Below are 23819 nucleotides of genomic sequence, written 5' to 3'. Positions count from 1 at the left end.
CATCAGGATCTGCAAAAGCTCTCTGTCTCTCTGGAAACGGAATTCTTCTAAGTGCCTGAATTCATGCCTACAGTGCAATATTAAAGGGGCCAGAATCTCCGTTGGCTTGCAGCTGCACGTATGTTATGTCTAAAACGTGAGCCGATCAGCCCGAACAACAGCTACCTTGTTATGATAACCTTGGAGGCTTTAGCACTCACTGTACAGACTAGGGTTGCGATGTAAGTATAGGGATGCTGAAAACAAGCCTTTCTCATGTGAAGTAATTCACACAGCCTAACTTACAACAACAGCTATATGCAGTGTTGTGTGCAAAAGCAGCAAAAGGTAAAATGGTGTTTCAACTTCTAATAAGCCTATGCTAACATAGCAATGTGCGCAAATGAGGCTCAGCCCTCACTACATTGGCACTTAGCTGCAGGGCAGCAATGTCCAGGCAAAATCCTCCAAGTGATAGTCCCCTTCCTTGAGCACAAATGCTCCAGTCCACCACAAGACTGTGGATAAGTAAGTTGCAGTAATTCATGGTCTAATTATTCCACTTGTCGATGTACCAACGTCGAACAAATGTGGTATGGTTCTAAATCCAAAAGCATCTCTACTTTTGGAGGCCAGAGCCCCAGTAGTTATACCCACAATAGCCTTTGAAGATAGAATCAGGTCAAAAGGCCACCTTTGAAATGCACAGGCCCTCTCTAAATGTTGTTCTGTCTGCCATCTTATCCCGGGAGGTTTGACCACCATCTTTAGTGAGGGCAAGACCCTGCCCCTTGGAATGCAGGTGTCAATTCCACCCCCACGTAACCATCCCAGAAAGGTCTTCAGCTTTCCCTGAGCCCCAAGTTTATGGGCTTCTATCAGGAATGCACAGATGTAGCTGACCCCAAAGTACCCAGATGTGAATTGGAGACAGGCCGACAGGTATAAAGAGCCACGAGCACCGAAATGCCCACATTCCCAAACTGACATTTTCACATAGATAATGTTGGATCCACTCGCACTACCGGAGAGGATTCGCCATTATGAACTCATCCATATCAAACAATATACTGCTACTATTCTGCACGTAGGAAATACTGCTCAATAGCTTTTCCCTACATTACCCCATACTAATCCAATGAAAGAAACAGACCCCATCGGACCGAACACCCCATCCGGTGCCATTCACGAACCTTTCAGATAACGCACACGTGCAAGTGCCCTACATCTTGCCAACACACCACCCTGTCACCAGGCAGAACTCCTAGCAGGAGACATGCAGAGCCTTGGCACGTAGCTTTTTAAATGCCAAGCCGAGTAACAGTAACCTGCGTGCATAGGACCCACCAGGGCATACCCGTGGCACGATTGATGAGCTACCTCAGTGGATGGCAAAACAAGGGATGCAGGCCCATAGAGGAGCATTCAAGGCACATGACCTGGGTATATGTCTTAAACCTAAACAAGGAACTGACGGCTAACACAAATTAGCCAATCATGTATACACCAATCACCAGTATGTATTTTACAAGCACAGTGCTTTGGCACTGAATGACAGGGTCAAATGCGCTCTAAGTCCTACGTGAGCAAAACAAGGTCAAAACATGACATCGACAGCCAAAAAGGTCAGGAGAGACCATGCCAAAAGATGCCTGGTCTAACACTCGTCACCTCTAGCAGGAAGCGGGGAGAACTACCCCACCTCAGGGGAGTCCTCATCACTAAGGCAGAAGAATCTGGAAAGGCCATCCTTATTGGCATGCTCGGTTCCAGGCCGGTCCTCCACCATTAAAACCATTCCTTGTAGTTAGTGGACCACCTCAAAAGTTTAGCATTCTCAGCCCTCATCTGCATAAACCATCGGAGGGGCCTGTTGTCTGTCTGAACCCAGAAGTGAGTCCCAAACAAATAGGGGCTCAGCTTCTACAGTGCACACACCACAGAAAAGGCTTCCCTTTCAATGGCACTCCACCTCTGTTCCCTGGGTTGCAGCCTCTACTAATGAAGGCTACCGGTTGATCGAGGCCCTCCTCATTTAGCTGTGAAAGCACATCCCCCATGCCATGCTCAGAGGCATGAATTTGCACCACAAACTCCTGGGAGAAGTCAAGCGCCTTGAGCAGGAGGGCCGTGCACATGGCCTCCTTCAGAGTGTCGATCACCGGCTGGCAGGCCTTCGTCCAGATCACCCGATGCAGCTGCTTCTTCTAAATCAGTTCTGTAAAGGGGGTAAAAATTATGCCATACCCCTTGACAAACCATTGGTAGTATCCAGTGAGGCCCAAAAAGGCTCTCTCCTCCGTATGGGACTTTGGAGGTGCTCACACCAGAATGGTCTCAATCTTTGGTTGTAGAGGGCCCCCTTGATGCCCCCTACTTGGTGTCTCAAGTAAACCACGGACCCCTGCCTTATCTTGCACTTACTGGCCTTGATAGTGAGTCCGGCATGCTGTATTGCTCTCATTACCTCCCGGGGGTGGTCCAAGTGATTCTCCCAACTGGAGATGAAAACCGCAAAGTCATCATGGTAGGCAGCACCGAAGTTCTCCAGCCCCGAGAGGACCTGATTGACCAACCTCTTAAAGGTGGCAGGTGCGCTCTTCAATCCAAATGACATAACCCAAAACTGGAAATGGCCTTGCGGCATCGAGAAGGCTGACCTCTCGCATGCTCTATCAGTTAAAGCAATCTGCCAATACCCAGATGTAAGATCAAAGGTACTGAGGAACTTGGAAAGCCATAACCAATCAATCAGTACATCTGCTCGGGAATGGGATGCACATCAGTCCTAGTGACGCCGCTGAGCCCATGATATTCCACACAGAACCGAAGTTCAAGTGCCAACCCGGAGGGTGGGGGGGGGAGGGGTGGGGGGGCAGCAGCCTTGGGCACCAATACCACTGGACTAGGCCTCAATCACCCCAAGGGCTAGCATCTTGGAAACTCCTTCCCAGATGCTAATCCTTACCTTATCAGACAACTTGTAAGCTTTGGACTTAACAGGTAGACTACCCCCGTATCAATATCATGAAGTACCAATGGGTGACTGCGGGCGGGGTGAGCGAGAACAAGGGGAGAAAACTGCCCCAGCAACCGGCAACAGTCTCCCTGTTGCTCCAGGAGAGGTTCAGACTCCGTTTCCACTCTATCATCCATGACCAACAGCATGGACAACTTAGTCTTCTCAAAATGTGCCTTGAGACGATTCACATGCAGAACCAGCAAAGGGCGCCTAGGAGTTTGGAAGTCCACCAGATAGGTATTGTCACTCTTGCGCTCCTTCAACTCAAACAGCCCGAGGCTCTACAGGGGCCATGACCCACAGTTTCAGTTTCTGGCCAGGCTGCAACTCAACCATAGATGCATTCTGGTTATCCCATTGTTTCATATCCTCCTGGCCAGCTTCCAGGTTCGCCTGAGCAAGTTTTCGGAGGTGAGCTGTGTGGTTACGGATGGCCAGGACATAACTGAATACATCCTGCGGCGACTTCTTGAGAGCTTGCTCCCAGCCCTCCCTCACCAAACTGAGAGGACCCTTAACAGGGTGCCCATACAGAAGATTAAATGGGGTGACGACAACCCCTTCTATGGAACCTTACTGTAGGCAAACAAAAGAAATGGCAGGAGGACGTCCCACTTATGCCTCATGGGGTCTGAAAAGACCCATAATCATGCCCTTCAGGGGACAGTTGAATCTCTCAACCAACCCATTGGTTTGAGGGTGGTAGGGGGTGGAGAACTTGCAGGTTACCCCACACTCCTTCCACATGGCCTTCATTTACCAGGACATGAAGTGGGTCCCCTGGTCGGAGATCACCTCCTTGGGAAAGATCCCCAACAGTGCCTGGGCCACAGCTGGCGCGATCATCATTCTCAGGGGGATCGATTCTGGGTACCAGGTGGCATGGTCCATCATGACCAGGATGAACCTGTTGCCTGTGGAAGTGTTGGGATCCAGAGGCCCCACAATGTCAATGCCCACCCACTCAAAAGGGATGCACACGACAGGACACGGTTGTAGGGGGGCCTTGCACCTCCCTCCCGTCTTGCCGCTTGCCTAGCAGGTTGGACAGGACCATCAGAACACCTCTGAGGCCTTCCTCATTTGGGGCCAATATAAGTGGGTGGCAAGCCATATGGGGGGTGGGCAGACCCTGACTTCTAATTGGCTACTATCCCCATCCTCAAGAGAGCAAAATGTGGGGTCTACATTGTCTGCCCCACCTGAGTGGTGGTACAGGGTGAAGGTAGACCCACCTCCTATTTGACCTAATTTTCCCGCCAGTCCTCCCGCCTTAATTGTAGCAGGACTGGAGGGCGCCATCTGCTGCTAACAGCAGTGGCTGGGGTCAGGGTTCAAAGACGGCATGTCCTTTTGAAGTTCCCGCTTCTGCTGAGGCAGATCCTGCAGGGAGGTTTGGGGGGGGGGTAAGATGTGACCACATCCGCCAAGAGCAGGCATTGATTCTGGATCCGGAGAGCTCTGGCTCTTTACCCAGGGGTCCAGAAACATGGCAGGCTGGCTAAAACTAGACAGAGACAACACTAGCGTTTGGAAGGTTTCAGGGGACCCTCTAGCGAGGTCTCTTTTGTCAATTTATTAATAAATCCAATACTGGTTTCAGAACAGATTTATTAGTACAAGATGTTTAGTACCAAACATCTTAGAAATCAGTGAAACCATTCTGGAGCTAGGGAACTAGTGTTGACAAGTATCCAGCCCATGTACTTTTTTATGGCTTCCCTGTCACTTACAATATCTCAGAATAGATTAGACATTGTAGGGGCATATCTGTTCATGCTGATATGTCGACACATAGGATATAGTGCACCATGCCTTAGGGCTCAAGGCCTGTCTTAGAGGTGGCTTACCTATACCTTATGCAGTGTAAAGGTGGCATGGAACACAGGGCTGTTTGCCATGTTGACTCTTTGATTTGTCCTACACCGGGACATGCAGCCTATGACAGCAGCACCGCCTGATCTGGGTGAGGGGTCCGTAGGGGAATTCTTGCTGTCCTCATGAACCGGGTACTGGGGCTTACAGAGGCATCAAAAGTTTTACCAATCGTGGAAATGTTTTAGGGAAAGGAGATCTGGCACTAGGAGCCTGGTTGGCAGGGACCCGGTGCACTTACAGTTCGAAATTACATCAGGCAAAACGTGTGAGCTAACCATGTCAAAAGAGGCACTTTCCTACAAAAAGCATTTAATTTCATAACTTCAGTATACAAATAGAACTTACTTTGGCCAAGTCTTTAACAGTCTCAGTTTTTCCTGTGCCTGCTGGGCCAGCAGGAGATCCTCCGAGATGGAGGTGCAGGGCTCCAGTGAGAGTTAACCAGCAGCGGTCGGTGAGAGGAGTGATGACCAGCCGTGAGGAGCAGCCTAGATACTCATAGCCATACACAAAGGAAGCACTGCCTTGGACCACATAGCATGTGTTGTTCTGCTCATTCCATTCATAACGCAGCTGCCTGAAATAGGGAATATGAACAATTGCCTTTAACATGTAAAAAAGCAGTAACTAGTGATACATTATCTTACGTATTTAAGAAGGTTTGCTTAAGAGTGATTCCACAACAATTTCTTTGTGTGTTTGTGTGAGTGATTTGATATTTTAATGTCAATCAATTGTATTCATCAAAGACCCATAGCAACACTGTTTACGGAAAACAATAACTCCCTTTGGGATAAAAGTCTAGAATACTGTAAAGTCCATATAATTGTTTTAAGATTAATTACCTGCTCTGACACATGTCTATCTTTAATTTGACGTCATATATGTGTAAGCCGAGCCCTATACTCTACATGATTGAGTAGCATTGTGCTATGGGAGGTCAGGGCCTTATAGAATGGCATTTTATTGAATACAATCCTCACACTTCTATATACTTTCATGAAATGAAATATGTTCTCTCTTTTTCAACAAACAAGAAACACTGGATTGATTTTAAAGTATAACACAGGGTGTGAATTCACAATGCATTGACATGATATTTAGCACAGTGGTATGTGACTGGAAGGGTGGACTCAATTGTTCTGTTCCAGGCCTTTCTATTTGTCTGGAATGATTCCAATCTACATCAGTTGATTGTAGTTCTGGACAAAAAAAGAATCTAACATGGGTGCAGATTGCTTATTTGTGCTACAAAATTTGCAGTTAATTGGGAACGAGTGATAAAGGACCAATAAGCCTCATGAAAGGCCACACAGCGAAATTGCGAACGACACCATCTTTACTAACCAAGGGACACATAATTATTTCAATCACCCAACAAATTTTATATAAAATATCATGCCTGAAAAAGAAACAAATATGCACTGGACTCGATGGAATTTCAGGTTACTTAAAGATAAAGGGACAGATGTATCAAACTGTGACATGGAGGACCCGGACCCGGGTCCTCCCGGCTTACCTTTACCTGTGTCCTCTTTTGTCACCCAGCACGCAGACGCCTGGAAACCCGTAACAGACTGGCCCAACACGTCCCGAGAAGCGGAGGAGCCGTGTTTCTTTAACTGGGCGGAGCTGGAGCCGGAGACCACCCCCCCACAGGAGGTAAAGGTGCGCCCAAACAGATCCCAGGTGTGTTTTACACCCGGAGGGAGCGGAGAGTGGTGGCGTGAGCGAGGAGCGGAGTGGAGGAGAACCGAAGACGAGGAGGAGGCGTGTGAGCAGTGGAGGACGGGAGAGGACGGAAGCAAGGAACATCAGCTGGAGGAGGCGTGTGAGCAGTGGAGGACGGGAGAGGATGGAAGCAAGGAACATCAGCTGGAGGAGGCGTGTGAGCAGTGGAGGACGGGAGAGGACGGAAGCAAGGAACATCAGCTGGAGGAGGCGTGTGAGCAGTGGAGGACGGGAGAGGACGGAAGCAAGGAACATCAGCTGGAGGAGGCGGGTGAGCAGACGAGGAGACCGGGAGCGGACTGGAGAGCGGACCAGCGGAGAGAAGAGGCGTTAGAGGAACATCGGAGGACGGAGCCCAGTGACCACGGAGACAGCGGACAACGGACCTGGGAAACCGAGGGGAGAAAGACTCGTGACGACCACGACAAGCCGGGAGGCCAACGAGGAGGCGCATCGCCCAGCCACACTTCCCATGAAGTGTGGCTCGAGCAGGTACGGTCAAGGTTCACGGGGTGGGCGGGACGTAAGTGGGGTAAACCCCCGTAAGACCAAGCAACCGACCCTCAGTGCACGTTACCTTCCCTTCACCTCACCGGCACTTTGAGAAAAACGAGCACGTGTGGTCCCTCACTTCCCTTCCCTGACAACCACCCCAAAACCGCGATCTAATAGTGGTTTTCTTTGTTTCTGTTTCTTTGTTTTGCCGAACCTGGAACGAGAGACAAGACGGCGGAGGCAAAGCCTACAACGACCAGAAGGCATCGGGAAAGTCGGAGACTGGGAACAACCAAACAAGCTAAAGAGGACATTGACAATCCTTTGCCATTCTATCGAGTACCAGTACAAAAGCGGAGGCTTTATAAAATAATAAAACCCTCTTTGCCTCGCAACCCCGTATCCGTGAGTTTATTGGACAACCCGCCCGAAAGCCCACACAAACATACAGTTTGCGATTCTGAAACAGCAATTTTTACCGAATTGCTAATTTGGAATTGCAAAATGCAATGTATGTAGGAATCGCAAAATATTTTGCGATTCCTTAACATTACCTAAAAGCGATTCGGTAAATAGCCTAAAGGCCCATAGGAATTAATGGTTTTGCATTTGCTAATTGGCGATTACCAAATTGATAATCGCAAATAGCGAATGCAAAGCCAAGGGTGCCTGGGGGCCTATGGGGCCGAATCACCCCCAAAAAATAGAAGGTGTGCACATGTAAAGTGCACACATGCCCTAGCGGCATGGGTGTGGTACATGGCATTTTGAAGAATGCATTTTTGTTTATTTTTCAAAAGGCCAACTTGAAGTTGATGGTATTCTGCGTTTCTTAAATGCACAGTTTGCATTTAGGAAAAGCTTCCTGCATGTGCATTAGGATTTGCAAATTGTGATTAACTAAATTGCAAATGCAATAACTTTCATACATTAGAGAAGGCCTTTTCCTGTTTGAAAACGGACCGATCCTGCAAATCGGCCCGTTTGTGAACTCAGAGAGGCTTGATACATCTGGCCCGATGTCCGTTTTCCTTGGGCTATGTTTAAAAAACACCAGTAATTTTCATTGATAATATCAACAACACTTAATTTTCTTATTGAACAAATTTTCCCATAACTACGCAGTCTTGTCCTTTGAAATCCTCAGTCCCACAACCAACCATAACTGGAGAACTCCTGCACATAAAGAAATCTACTGATTGGCGTACATTGATAATGAAGGGCTGGAGTTAAGGGCAGAATGTATGTTATGCTGGCTGCTTGTGGAGTGTGCAATGCAAACCTGTGGGTGCATCAAAGCAATGGTGTAACCACAATATACAAAGACATAGAAAGCATATAGCTAATTACCACACCGAGGCTACATATCCTTAATTACATCTGGAATTCTAGTACAATTTGTCGGTATGGATTATTCTCTTGGATAAGGGAGGAATTAACAAGTCAGTATAGCTTCTTCACAGTAGCTGAACCCACTGTCCCACACCAAGGAAGATACACACCAAGCAGGGGATGGGAGACATTCTGACAGTCACAAACTTATCATTGGTTGCAATGTGCCCTCTCCGTTTAACACTAGACATTATGTGTTCAGCACAACAACAGATTAGAACAACTCTTTAATTTCTCAGACGATATATTATCTGAGAGCAAAACGGATTAAAAGGAAGGAAAAACAAATAATTCCGTAATAATAAGTATTCCCCTGAATGGCTGCATTTGAAATGCATTAGGATGCCTGGAAGCCATACTAACGAAGACGCTTCATACTTGGGATACCAGACTGAAGGAATGTAAACCTTGGACTGCAGATCCCTGATTTATAAACAGTAATTAAGTATACCCTTGAACAAACTAGATATAATTAGAATGAACCAGAAAAACTGCCTACTCCAGGTGATATATTATTTAGTTAGATCCATTAATGGTGCTATAAGCACTACCACAGTACAAACTATAAAGTTATTTTGCAAAGGCCACAACTAAAGTGTATTAACTAACAGCAGGAGTGAAAATGTCCAGAGAACTATAATACTGACCATTCTATATGCAGTGGTAGAGTAGGGGGAGGCAGGTTGACGTATCACATTGGCACAATAAGCCCTCATTACTAGTGACCTGTTACATTCTGATATATGCTTGAATTCCTGTAACCACACATGCCAGCATTCAGAGTTTTGGGGCAAATATCCCTGCAATCTTTTCCCAGGTCAAACCTGCTGGAATATACTGGGTGAAAAATACCCGGTCAATAATGGGAAATTGTGTTTTGGTGTGGTAAGCATACTCTCCTCTTTGGAAACTTAATCTCTATTTTGCTTTTGTTTCCAATGGACCCTCTACTCGCTTAACGAAAGTGTGAAGAGATGGTCTGAGCAGACTACGCTCAATGATGGCCGCACTCTTCTAAGCTCTGGTGCTCACCTTCACTGTTGCAGCCACTATGCCCATTTTGGTTTTTCCATGAGGCAGAGGATTCAGTGCGTTGAATGAAGTAACTTTGGACTTGAGACTTTGGGCTGTAGTCTGACCTGCTGGAGGCTCCATGAAAGGCCTGCCTTTTCCTTCCTTCTAAAAACACAGGTGCTTGGATCATGGTCACAGAGGCACCCCTTGAGAACATGGCTTCAGTGGAGCCGTGTGTGGCATTACCTGAACCCTGAAGACAGAGGCTGAAGGAGGAATGAGGGACAAAGTGGTCTGACCGCAGCAGGAACAGACCCTGGACAGAGGCACAGCCTATAAAGCCCATTTAGTGAAGGTGATGCAGCTTAAGCCGTTTTCTACTACTCCATGGACTTCACTCAGGTGCATAACGTGGAACCTGGTACATGCAGCTTCCTCACATACAAGCTGCCAATTCCACTAAGCTTCATACCTCCGAAGCAAAAGATGATGGCCATGGAACGGAGTCGTTTTTGAAACAGCAAACATGTAACACATAGGAGAACCCTTCAGTCCCTGAATTAGAAGAACCTTCAGGAGATAGTGATCGCTCCATATGGCACAGAATGTGATTATTCAATAATTGCATTCATGCATGCCTCCATTCCATAGCTTATAACATGGAACAGGTGATCTAAGCAATGGAGATGGAAATAAAGGTAAATAAAGGTGGTAAAGGTAAACAAAAGTAGAGCAGAACACTCACAAGGTGGAGCAGGGGCTCAATTGGCTGTTCTCACCCTTCGATGGATTCCTCTAATGGACTATCAGCAATCTGCAGTACACATTATAATATAAGAAATACAACTTGTGGAATTAAAGAACGCTTTTGGGGTGGGGGAGCATGAATCTTCACATTGTTGATCTTCTCCTTGTGATAGACGTTGATTGCATTCTGAATTGGTGTCTGGCCTTCTTGATCGTTACTGTAGCACCAAGAAGATTTAAAGCTATGCTCACTGACAAGACCTTCAGACTGCCTACAAAAGCTTCTGTACGTAAAAGGTGCCCAGAAGACAAATCCTTAAACCTGTAACAAAACCAAAGGACATTGCGTATACTTTAAAAGAAACATAGTGTTTTGAGACCAATGGCTTTTGACACTTGATGGGAAAGAGACAGTACTAGAAATTAAGGATTAACTGCAAACAGAGATTTAATCAACTGGTGGCTATCCAGCAATACTCAGGGTGTCTTAACAGAGGAAACTCGTCATGTTTGCTCATGAGGAGCACCTGAGAATCATTTTAGAGAGTGTGAAAGATGCAAAGTTTGAAGTGACTCTTAGTTTGGTGCAATACATTGGCCTGCTGCAGTTATGAGAGTGACCAGTTGGGTCCATATCTAAGACTCCGTTATGCAGGACATGTTGTTATCAGCACTTCTGGTTTCATTAAGATGGCATTCGGACAGACACCGGCAGGCCGTTGATAGTGGTCTGACAACCAGATTATAATACCGGTAGTCAGACCCACAGCTGTCGGGGGAAGACCGCCGCCTTTGTCAGGATCAGTGATTCCGAGTGGGCAGAGTTCGGATCCATAGTCCCTAATTGAGGCGGTGCCGAGCAGGCATCGCCGCCGGGATTACGATATCCCTTTCCGACAGCATTTTCATGTCAGAAAGACTGACATAAAATGACTGTTGGAAATGGAATTTTGGGGCCCCAAACAGGCCCTCATCCATTGTGGGCCACTGTAAAGTGGCCCAGGGGGCACATGTAGTGCACCCACTTACCTCCATGCACTGTGTTCCATGCACCACATGGAAGTGCTCCTTTTCACAGCAGCTTATGCTGCAGGCAGCAGCACAAGTCACCGTGAAAATGAGAACTTTGCGACCACCCACCCTGTTTGTCGGGCGGTTTCCTGACCGACGCAATAGCGGGCAGCGTCCGGCCATCTGCTATCGAAATGATGGCTTTAGTGTCTATTGCACAGTATTGATTTGTGGTGAATGTTTGCTCTTTGTCACTCTGCAATTCTTTCTTTCTCCCCTTTTCACCCGGAATGCTAGGTTATAGATTTGCCATAGGAGTGAGTGCGGAATTGTGCTAATTTGAGAACGTACAGAATTTATATGAGCTTGCTATGACTGTGGATTTTATTAAGTCATGATAATTTTGTTGTGCATTACTCCAATAAAACAATCGTTGAAAGTGGGTGTTGGCTGACTATATGCAAGTTAACTAAGTAACTGGGGCAGGGCCACTGATGTGCTAAATGTAGTTAAGCAATTCATGATAACCAGCTCATCACCCTTTTTGATGTTCGAGATTAAAAGAAATTCAGAGGGGAACATGCAAGTGCTGATAGCATCATAATTAGTAACCCAGGTCTAACCATTTCTAGTTTACAAGACAAAAAGAACAAACAAGAAATAAGGCCAAAGAACAGGGCCATGATCCATTCATTTACTTGACTGATCTCTGCTCTAATGTACCTCTCAGGCAGATGAAACTGCCCGTAAGACGATTGCTTCCACTAATTCATCCATCAGAGCAACATACCTTGACCATTCAAAATCATCAGGACTGTTGACTTTCTTCTTCAGGAGATCTGCTAGAATATCCCTGCAGTGGACGTAGAGGATGAGCAGCGCCTCCAGTGTGGTCTGTTGGTGCAAATGAAGAACATCTGCTGACATCTCTGCAAGCTCCTCCAGTTGGTTCATGAGTTCAGCATGTACTCTCTTCATCTCACTTCCGGATTCAGAGCTCTGGAAACTTTTCACACACTCCTTATTGAACATTATTTGGCTCTGAAAGTAAAAATAGTTACTGTCAACTTTGACAATGATTATGCAAGCCCTAGTTAGCTATTATATAATGCATTCTACAGACATGACCCTTTTCAAGCTCATGTATACTATAATATTTAGAAATGAAACATCTGAGGTTAAGAGGGAAAGAAGGCCTTTTCCAGATGACTAATCAAGGAAGGTTGTTTCAAGATGCATGTGATCCAGCGGCCTATAGAAAATATATCATAAACAACGCTACCCAACTTCATAACCTATAAACAAAATTCTACACTAAATATGGACCCATTTATAAACCTGACATATTTTGGGCCTACTGAATCAGGTGGTCAGATTAAATCTATATACACATTATCTACAAACTATATACAATTTTATACATCTGCGGAAAGAATATTGTCATTAGAATAAAACTTAACCATTTAAACGACCACCATTTGGCGACGTGATCTAGCTAATAGTAACCTACACTTCTGAATAACCAAGACCAGCTTGTTTGTCAAAAGTAAGATTTTATTTACTAAATTATGGTATATAAGTTGATAGTTTTATAAATGAATTTTATTAATATTGAAGCAAGCATGATTGTAAAGAAACGTGAGAAAATACAATTTAAGCAAGTGAATTAAATTTAAAGTAAATATTTAAAGTTTAGCATTTCTAAAACCTAAGTCTCTAACTGAGCTAAATAGATAGAAATTAAAGTAAAGTTCTTTGAGGATTCTTACGTGCTCCACGCAAAGTCCGACAGCACTTCACCCTCATCGGAAAGTCAGAAAGCAGCAGCCAGCCCATCCCTAGGGGCATGACTTTTTATACCTTTCTACGCTAACTAAACTACGCAAAGGAAAGTTTTCAGAAATCTTCGACGTCCCATTGGCTGAGAGTGACAAGTGACATGTCACCCACATTTCAAAACTTCCATTAAGTCACTTTTTCTTAGAGACCATTGTCCCTTCCGAGTGTGACCAGGAGCTTCCTAGGATTGCAACATTTGTATAAAGTCGTTCTCGCTGCGTCCATTGACTTCCAATTGACTTCCGCGGATGCCAAGTTAAGGGCTGACAAAATGTTCTTTTTCGACCTTGGCCATGTCCGACAGAATGATGATAGCACGTCAGTTTTCGCTTAGTGAACGCAGCTTTTGACGAACAATTTATTTCAGAATGGGCGTCTCATGACTTTTGCAGAAGTAAAATTCAGCATTTTGTAGCTCGGGCAGACTAGGCCCAAAAGCAGGCAACTTATGTTTTCTAGTATAAAACAAACACAAGAAACGTATTAATGTAAGAAATAATGTAGATTCTGTATCCACCCCAAGATTTACTAATTAATTAACCCACCCGATTAATAAAAATGTTACCTAGCCAATGCAAACAAATAAAGCAGCGTTTATATCTACCAGTCTCCGTTAATCCATGAGACTTATATGCACCTAGAATAGTAGAAATGACATCACACAGACAAGGAAAAGCAAAACAAGCACATGCTTCTTTAAGTTTGCAGCAGTTAGTAATGACAAAAACGAAAACAATAAATTATTTTATTATTTTGCACGAACAAAAAGATGCAACAATTATGCACGTTTATGAGCACACATGTTAGTCCCCCCATGTGTAAAGTTTAATCTAAGTTGTATTATCACGACAAATCACAAATCATTAATATTATTATTCATGTTATGGAAATGTGACTTCACGAGTTTAAACAAAATTTTGTTTTCTATCTCGCTCCATCAACTCCCTCATCTGGTGATTAACAAATCACCACACCAGCACTCAAAATTTTGATAATTTAAATTTCTAAGAAATCGATTCAAATTCATTTGTATCAGTAAACCTAAAAGTCTGTTTCTGCATAATCTTTGGAATTAGCATAACGCTCTCTATGTAACTCCTGTAATTCGATCTCCCTTTCTTCTTCTTTTCTAAGTTTATAGATTCTTTTCTTTTCTTTCAACTGTTTCTTTCTTTTATGTAACAAACAACCTATTTTGGTCAAAATAAAAATGAATACTATTATAATCAAAGGTGCCAAAATCTTGCCAAGAATTGAACTTCTGATATCATGAAACCAGTTTTTAATTGCTTGAAACCTTTTTGAAAGTTTCCCTGTAAAATCATCTTCTTCTAAAGGAATTATCTCTGAATGCATTTGTGTAATATTCTTAATATACATTTCAATATTTTTACTTTCGTCAGGTATATATGTACAACAATGTTGTACATGTAAAATGCCACAGACTCCTCCCTCTTTTGCTAGGAGTATGTCTAAAGCAAGGCGATCTTGAATTACCATGGATCTAATTGCAATAACTTCAACATTTACTAATTGAAACCCATCAGCTGTGTCAGTTGATAATCTATCAACTATAGTGGATAATTTTCTAATTCTCCCTGCATTTAAAGTTATACCAACAAAAGGTATTACTGCTTGAAAAATATCTCCCAGAACTTCAGTAAAAGTTTCTCTTTTAACTCTATTTACATAATTATGAATTTTAAACAATCCTTCTGAATCTCTGTCAACATGAAACACTTTAGGAAAAACAATTCCCACATAACAAGTTCCATACCAGTGGTCTGGAAGGTTGTAGTAGGCTTTGTCACCACAAACAAAATAAATCCCAGGAAAGATAGGATCTTTTCCACCTTTGAATCCCCAACCTCCCAAAATCTGATAAGTATCTTCACAGTTACTTGCACCTACAAAATAATTATCAAAAAGTGTATTATCTCTTCTAATGCAAAGCTTTCCACTAACTGGTTTGTCTATGTGAATTGCAATATTTTCAAGCATTTTGCCATTTAACTTCTCATCCTCTTTCTGCCAGAAACTTGACTTAGTCTGCTTGACTAATTCATTCCTCTTATAAATTGCTCTTCTCTCCTCAACCATATTCAGAAATTTCTTTCCTTCAGCACTTAATTTGCAAGTTAAATTATTTTTATAAGCATACTCATAAGTAAGTTCGTTAGTAACAAGGAAAAATTCTCTCATTTGCTTTGCTTTCTTATGCTTATTTAAAGCATTATCAATTTTAATATTTGCAAAAATTTCATCATAATTTGAATAGTAATATTCTAAACGTCCAGTTTGATAAAATAAACTAGTTAACACACTACATGTTACAGCATAAGTGAGAGGAAGCATATTATATGTTACTCCCTCAGAAACAGAAGCAGGTAACTTAACGCAGACGTAGCAGTCTTTTGCATCCATTACCTTAACATATTCACTCAATAGCTTTGTGAATGTATTACTTGAAAAATCACCAATTGATTTATCTTGATGAATGTTAGGCTGATGATCAATAACTTTTGCAGACGCACTATGTTTAGTTTGGCTAACCAGAGCTTTGCTTGTTATGTTAACTTTGTGTAATTCTCTATTCATCTCCAAAGGGATAATCACAGCTAGAACCAACCAGAGCAGAATTAAAATGAGCAGACACACCAGAGTCATCTTACAGCATCTTTTAAAAACAGAACACTTTGAAGTGCTCTCCTTAACATAAGGCATTTTTGGTTAATTTAGCCTCAAAAATAAAATTAAAATAAATTTTAAAATTCTAAATATATTTACACCCCCCTTTAAAAAATTTTTTTTTTTTTTTTTTTTAAAACCCTAAACAAAATTTCTTCGACCTTATGTCATACATAAGTTTTCTTCAACTAAACAGTTTTTCTTCGACCTTGTGTCAACTAACAAATTTTCTTCAGCCTTTTGCCAATCTAATATTTCTGTACTTCAATCATTGTCACTAATTTCTTGGATTTCGTTTTCTTCTTCACTACTATCATATATGTCAATAACAGGTGGAATTACTAAGTAAGTCCACTCAGGAGACTTGTATTTTTGGTTTGGTCTTACTATTCTCTTTCCTTTTCTCGATATCACTTCAATTTTTCTTCCAACTCCAACTTCTTTTCCAGGACTCTTTTGACTAGTGATTTCCTCAACCTGTTCTTTTGGTTTCTTGATCAATCTGACTCTCAATCTTCCACCAGGCCAGTAGTCTGCTTTTCTCACGTACTTCTTCTTTGGTTCAGAATTATTTGATTCTGACTTCCAAGTCCTTTTCTTTCTGTTTTCACTTTCACCATCCACTTCACTTTCTTCAGTTTCGTAGTCTGAAATTTCAATTGACTCAGGAACTTCTCTATTCGGCAATTTCACTCCTTCAGGAACTTCACTTTGTCTTCCATCACTGGTACTCGGTAATTCGTCTTCTTCCTCTTCCTCAATTACCCCCAACTTCCCAGATTTCGGATTTCTGTTCCTTACTTCAGAGTTTGTTCTCTGCCTTTCGATACTCTCCTGGTTTGAAACTTCTTTTTGTTCTGCTTCTTTGTCTTCAATAGAGACAACCGAATCCTCAGTTATTTTTCCTTTTAACAGATTCTCTTCACCTTCAGAATCTATTTCAATGATTTCTAAGTCTTTTCTTGTCAAATTTCCATTCACTGGCACAGTTTCCAGATGTCGACTTTCTTGTCGATCTTCAGAATCTGGAATTATTTCACCTTCTGTTTCGCCTTCTGCTTCAGAATCAGAATCATCTGTGGTATCACTTTCAACATCAGAACTCTCAGGAGTTGGTACTGGAATAGTATGACTAGGATGAATCCAGCGTTTCAATCCTCTGCACTTTACAGCATTAGTAGTGATCAAAATTATCTGCCTAGGTTTCTGCCATCTAGGAGCTAGACAATTCCTTCTCCGATGTACTTTCGTTCTGACCCAATCGCCAGGTCTCAGATCATGTGTCAAAACCTTTTCATCTGATTGTGCTTCAGTTCCCACCTGATTAGACACAGAAGTTACCATATCAGATAACCTTTTACAGTAATCCAAAATAGCACTGTCATTTATGCTCAACAGTTTACCTACAGGTACAAAAGCTTGCCTCATAACTCTTCCCATTAAAATTTCATGAGGACTCAAACCTGTCTTTTTATCTGGTGTACTTCTTAATGACATCAAAACAAGTGGAAGAGCATCAGTCCACTTTACACCTGTTTCAAGACACATTTTTCCAATTCTGTTTTTAATTGTTCCATTTATTTGTTCAACTACTCCTGATGCCTCTGGTCTGTATGCACAGTGTATTTTCTGCTCAATGCTCAAAGCTTCGCAAATTAACTTCATCAGTTTGTTATCAAAATGGCTTCCTCCATCACTCTCAATAGTGACTGGAAAACCGTACCTTGGGATGATTTCTCTGAGCATTAGTTTTGCTACTGTAATTGAATCACAATGTCGTGTAGGGAAAGCCTCTACCCATCTTGAAAACAAGCAAACAATTACAAGCACATATTTCAAACAATTGTGTAAGGGCATTTCAATGAAATCCATTTGTAACCTGGTAAAGGGACCACCCTCTCGACCAATTATTCCTGTCCCCACCACTGATTTTCTGTTTGGATTCATTTGTTGGCATGACAAACACCTTTGACAAAAAGATTCTGCAATAGTTCTAAACTTGGTATTGAACCATGTTTCTCTGAAAAGTCTAACCATAGAATCTCTTCCCAGATGTGCTGGACCATGATATAATCTGGCCATGTCAGCAATCAAACAATTTGGTAAGACTACTCTGCCATCTTTGTAAACCCACACTCCATCTTCTTCACGTGGTCTACAATCTGATCTTAACCACAAGTCTTTTTCTTCATCTTCTGCTTCATTTTGTAAATCTCTAATCTCATGCCATGTTTCTACAACTGTTGTTAGCATTACTGAATTTGAATCAGTTTCTTTACTCCTCTCCCGATTGTAAGAATAATTTTTCCTTGCGCAGTATTTAGCTGTTTCATCTGCGAAGGCATTTCCCTTGGAAATATAATCAATTCCTCTAGTGTGCGCTGCACACTTAACAATGGCGATTTCTTTTGGCAATTGAATTGCTTCAATTAATCTCCTAATGAAAACTGCGTTTTTAATTGGTGATCCTGCTGATGTCATGTATCCTCTCTGTGACCAGAGTTGTCCATAATCATGCACAACTCCATACCCATACTGACTATCAGTAATGATGGTAACTCTTATATCCTTTGATATTTCACATGCACGAATTAAAGCAATTAATTCAGCCACTTGTGCTGAACGAACTCCTTCAAGACATGATGCTTCTTCGACATCTGCGACTGTACAAACTGAATATGAAGCTTTTAAGACACCTCCTTCGGATCTTAAGCATGATCCATCTACAAAGTAGACAAAATCCGATTCAGACAAAGGTCTGTCTTTGATGTCTTTTCTTGGTTTTGTGCAGAATTCCATGACATCTAAACATTCATGTTCTGTTTCAATGTCATCAACAATTTCAGAATCAGGCAGTAATGTAGAAGGATTCAGATTTAAACATCTTGAAATCGAAACATTATCTGCTCCTAGTATGATTTTCTCATACTTTGTCAATCTGCTACTTGTTAAATGTTGAGTCTTACCTCTTGTCAGTAATATTTCTACTGAATGAGACACAAAAACTTTCACAGGAAATCCCATAATGATCCCCTCACTTTGTTCGAGGCTGATACTTGTAGCTGCAACTGCTTTCAAGCAACCTGGTAATGCCTTTGCGATAGGATCAAGAACTGCAGAGAAGTATGCAATAGGTTTCTTTAAATTTCCATGTCTCTGAATTAACACAGATAATGCACATCCTTCTCTCTCACTACAATACAGTTCGAAATCTTTCTCATAATTTGGCATACCTAAAGCAGGGGCTTGGCATAAGCTCTTTTTCAGGTTCTCAAAAGAATCCATCTCAGCATCATTAAGAATAATTGGATCTTTTATATCTGACTTTGTCAGTCTTTGTAGTGGTTTTGCAATTACTGAAAATCCACTTATCCATTGTCGACAGTAACCAACCATTCCCAAGAACATTCTGACTTGTCTTTGTGTTCTTGGTGGTAACATTGCTTGAATCATTTTTATTCTCTCTATTGTTACTTGTCTTTTTCCCTTTGCAATTCTGTGACCAAGATATTTTACTTCTTGTTTGCAAAACTGTAGTTTTGCTGGGGACACTTTATGTCCTTCTTCTGCAAGGTGATTTAACAGAATTATTGTGTCTGTTACACAATTTTCTCTTGTCTTTGCAGCTATTAACAAATCATCAATATACTGCACTAGTGTAGACCTACCAGGTAAGTCTAGGTCTTCTAATGATCTTTTTAATAATTCATTAAAGATTGAAGGACTTTCTGTATAGCCCTGAGGGATTCTTGACCATCCGAGGGTCTTACCTTGGAATCTGAAAGCAAAGATTTCATAACTGTCTGGATGTAAGGGAACAGTAAAGAATGCATTGCAAAGGTCAATGACTGTATACCATTCAGCATCATGTGGAATCTGGAATAGAATTACTGCTGGATTTGGAACCACAGGACAACATGGAACGACAATTTGATTAACCTTTCTCAAATCTTGTACTATTCTAAATGTTCCGTTAGACTTTTTAACTCCCATAATTGGTGAATTACAAGGACTACTCTCCATTTCTTTTAATACACCTTGCTTGATTAATTTTTCAATTATAGGTGTAATACCTTCAATTGTTTCTGTTTTCATTTTATATTGTGGAATGTTTGGAAATTCTATTCCCTGTTTTAATGTAATTTTTACTGGATCTACGTTTTTCATCAAACCCATCTCATTTCCAGTAAAATCCCATATTTCAGATTTCACTGTTTCCTTGAGTTCTTCAGGTAAATCCTTTTCTTCAAATGCAGGAAACAATTTTGTTTCTTCTGCTTCCATCATCATCATCGTCATTCTGTATAAACCATCTTCCTCCATTGTCTGTAACTCAACTCCATCAGGAGAACAATATATTCTACAATTCATTTTACATAGGATGTCTCTGCCCAATAGATTCACTGGACTACTATTACAAACCACAAATCTGTGTTTGTCTCTGTAATTTCCAATTTCAACTGGTACTGGATCAGTTAAGTCAGTTTTAATTTGCTGATTACTTACTCCGACAACTTGGATGGTATCCCCAGAGAGAGGTAGGTTTTCAATTTCCACTGATCTAACAGTAGAACGGGTAGCACCAGTGTCCACTAGAAAAGTGATGTCTACATCATTAACTTTCCCGTTTATAAAAGGACCAGACTGGTTAACCTCAAGAGTGGCTCCAACAACACACTCTTCCTCCTCTCTCGGGCACCGTCAGCAATAATCATCAGAATCGCTGTCTTGACTTTCTGTTAATAAAAACTGTTGTGAAGCATTTTGCATTTGAACCCTTTGCTGCTTTTGCTGTTTTTGTGGTTTTATTACCTGTTCACTTCCCTGAAATCCCACATTTGGATTATATTTTTGAACTCCCCCACAATTCGGAAAAGGTGGTTGTGGCAATTGATCTTGACGATTATTCACCTGTTGCTGTTGTTGTTGCTGTAATTGTCGCTGAATATTAAATTTGTTTAACCCCTGTTGCATCTGTAGCTGTCGCTGCAGGTCAACACCATTCTGCATCTGTGGATTCAATAAGGGATTCTTTAAGTTTTTAGGAGGATGAGGACACTCGTCTCTCCAATGTCCAATTTCGCCACAATTAAAACAAGGTAATCTTTGTTTCAACTCCTCAATCTTTGGGCTAAATTTCTTTGGGAAATTATTATTTTTAAACTTTCCTTGTATCTGGTTTGTATTTCCAGTTTGAACAAAATTAGTGTTCTTATTACCCATGCTGGCAATCTGTTGCTCAGCCACCTTTACCTGAGCCCACATGGCTTTCTCCTTGAGCTTCTTCTGTTTTACTTCTATTTCATCGCTACAATATTTAGCCTTTCTTAGAATATCATCTACAGATAGTGATTGCCATCCGACAATGCTATTTCTGATCATTTCTCCAATTTCAGGTTTTAGTCCATAAACAAATCTATAGACAAAATGACTCATGTCTTTTTCGTCTAGTTTTTCATAACCACTGTATTGTTTAAAGATTAACAGTAGTCTTTCATAAAAAGAATGAACTGATTCTTTTGTTTCCTGTTCTGTCCTTTCTATTTTAACCCAATCGACTTCTTTGGGTGGAATTTTGTTTTTCATCCAAACAATTACTTTTTCATAAAAATCCATTACAAGTGGATTTGGAGCACCTGTTTCTTTAATTCGCTCAGGTTCTGTTTTTGGCCAACTAATCGATATTTTACATTCTGTCCAAAGATCAGATGGAACGACAATATCAAAAAATCCATCTAAATCAATCCACAGAACTTTTGACACCTTGATAAATCTATCGACTTGCCTGTACCATTCAACTGGTTTTTCCCTTAATTTCGGAAAGTCATTTGTAAATAACAGAATGTCCTGTCTCGACCAAGGGACATGAACATATCCTCCACCTGCAATTTCTCTCATTGGAAATTGTTTTGACAATTTTTCCAATCTTTCATCTTCCTTCTTTTTCGTCCATTTTACTCTCCACTTATTCAGTTCTCCTAGCTTTTTGATATAGACAATCAAATCTTTTATATGTACTATTCTTCCCATTGAGTTCAAACTCTCAATGTCACTTTCTGAAAAGTCTAATCTGTAATGTTTCGCAAAATTCTTTTGTTTGCTCACATCAATTTCAAGTTCTGCTGCTAGGTCCTCTAGTTGATCATATTTATTTTTTGTTTTCCATTGTATGCTTTTGCAAATGAACAGTAGTTCATCATCTCGATAGTAATTTAAACTATCTGGACCGATTGTTCCAATTATTAATTCTTCGATATTCGCTTTTAATTTGGCCACATCAAGTTTTGGTGTAGTTACCCTGACTTCAGGACTCCCTATATCTGATATAGCACCCATTGGTGTTTTTGGAGATAAATCCTCATTAAAGGTTAAATCAGGCATTCTCGATTTAGAAGAGTTTATTTCAGATAAATCTGAATAAAATTTTTCAGCAGCTTTTTGAATTTCTGTATTTAAAGGAATAGTTAATCCAGTTTTGTTTGTTTCTTTTTGGTCAAATACAGGCTGAACAGGACCAATCGTTACTGGAACTGTCACAGCTTCCATGCCTTTTGTCATTCTTTTTATTAATTCTTCTTTAGATCTTAAATATTCATTATAATCAACATCTTCAACATTTCTTGCCTCTCTTGTATAATCTTTTGGAGCTTCTCTTGCTCTTGGAGCCATTGTAAAATGTCTACCTTCATTTCGAGCATTCTCGAATTCTTGTCTTCTAGGAGTTTCAATGATTTCACAATTATTTGGATAAAGTTTAGGAGCTTCATTAATTGGAGGTGCACTCGGTGAAGTTTCAGTAGAAACCACCGGAGTAGACCATGATCTAGGAGGTCTCAAAGGCTGATTCTTTCTAGCAGTTGTATATATTTCTTCCATAACTGCATCCTCAGATTCACTTTCCATAGATTTCCCTGTAGGAGTACCCATTACCATTTCCTGAATTAAATACAATCCTTCACTCATGTTTCCCTGTCTCCACATTCGCAATCTATCTTCATGAGTTTCTCTTCTCCAAGGTGGATATTTAGAAGGTCTTTTAATTCCACTAGCTTCTCTTTGTAACTGATACATCTCGTCTTCCCACTCAACTAAAGCTTCAAATTGAGTTGGTCTCGGTTTCGGAACAAGAGCATTCATTTTCTCTCGTAAATTTCTCAAGACTTTTACATTAAATGAACCATCATCAGGCCAAGTTAAAACACCGTCGTTCTTAGTATAGCGTTTCCAACTATCGAACCATAAGACAGTATGATATCCATATTCACCTTCCATATACGCTGCAGGTGTTTTATACTTATGAAGTAATTTACCACCTCGCGTTTCAATTTTCTTGTCAGGTGAAAATAAATTCTTAAACTTCTGAAATAATGTTGGCTTTTTCTCAACATGTTTAAAATGATAACTCATTTTTAAGAGTTAAATCTAATTCACAAAATCGTTCGTAAAATATTTCCGGGATGTTCCGCAAAACAACCAATCCGTGCGCGAAACACACCAACAAGCCAATGACAGTTGAGCCACGTCGCTTTTCTGCTCAACCAATAAATTTGGAGTTTTTCTGAAGGACCAATCAGCTCACAGGTCGTCAGAGACTCAAGAGCCAATCAGAATATAGCTTGTGACGTAGTTCACCCAATCCCAGCGCGGCTCTGTGACGTACACAGCAGCTGCGGTTTCTCGTTTCTCACTCCTGGCGCTTACCCCTCCTTCACAAAATCTTTTCACAGCGCCATTTTAAGAACATTTTTCAGTGTAAATTAATTCTTAACAATGACTATAAGGACAACATCTGTTCGTTTCACTATTTAGGATAGTTTACATACATTCAAGTATCCACACTTCGGAATAGACGGCGCTATTCACACTAAGGATAATATCCAATTGTCAGTAGAGTAACCCTTACCCCACCCTTCTAACACGTATAATTATGAACTCGCTTTGCTCTGAACCCACCGCGAAGTGACAGTTCTAAGAGTTCCACTTGAACATAAAATACAAATCAAACTCGCACTTTCGCACTGAA

General features: G+C 41.4%; 1 protein-coding gene across 1 annotated transcript in view; it reads right to left on the bottom strand.

Annotated features, from left to right (window-relative positions):
* Positions 1–23819, bottom strand: part of DNAH14 (dynein axonemal heavy chain 14) — a 1144348-nt gene that overhangs the window by 759192 nt on the left and 361337 nt on the right. Inside the window, exons 29-30 of the mRNA XM_078647362.1 lie at positions 12060–12310; positions 5225–5456 (exon numbers count right to left, since the gene is read on the bottom strand). Of these exons, the coding sequence (XP_078503488.1) occupies positions 5225–5456; positions 12060–12310 (483 nt within the window). The remainder of the gene's footprint in view (positions 1–5224; positions 5457–12059; positions 12311–23819) is intronic.

The sequence above is a fragment of the Lissotriton helveticus genome, chromosome 6 (assembly GCF_964261635.1).
Source record: "Lissotriton helveticus chromosome 6, aLisHel1.1, whole genome shotgun sequence".
In the NCBI taxonomy this organism is placed as follows: Eukaryota; Metazoa; Chordata; class Amphibia; order Caudata; family Salamandridae; genus Lissotriton; species Lissotriton helveticus.
Note: the sequence above shows the minus strand (reverse complement) of the source record. Positions and strands in the feature narration are given on the sequence as shown.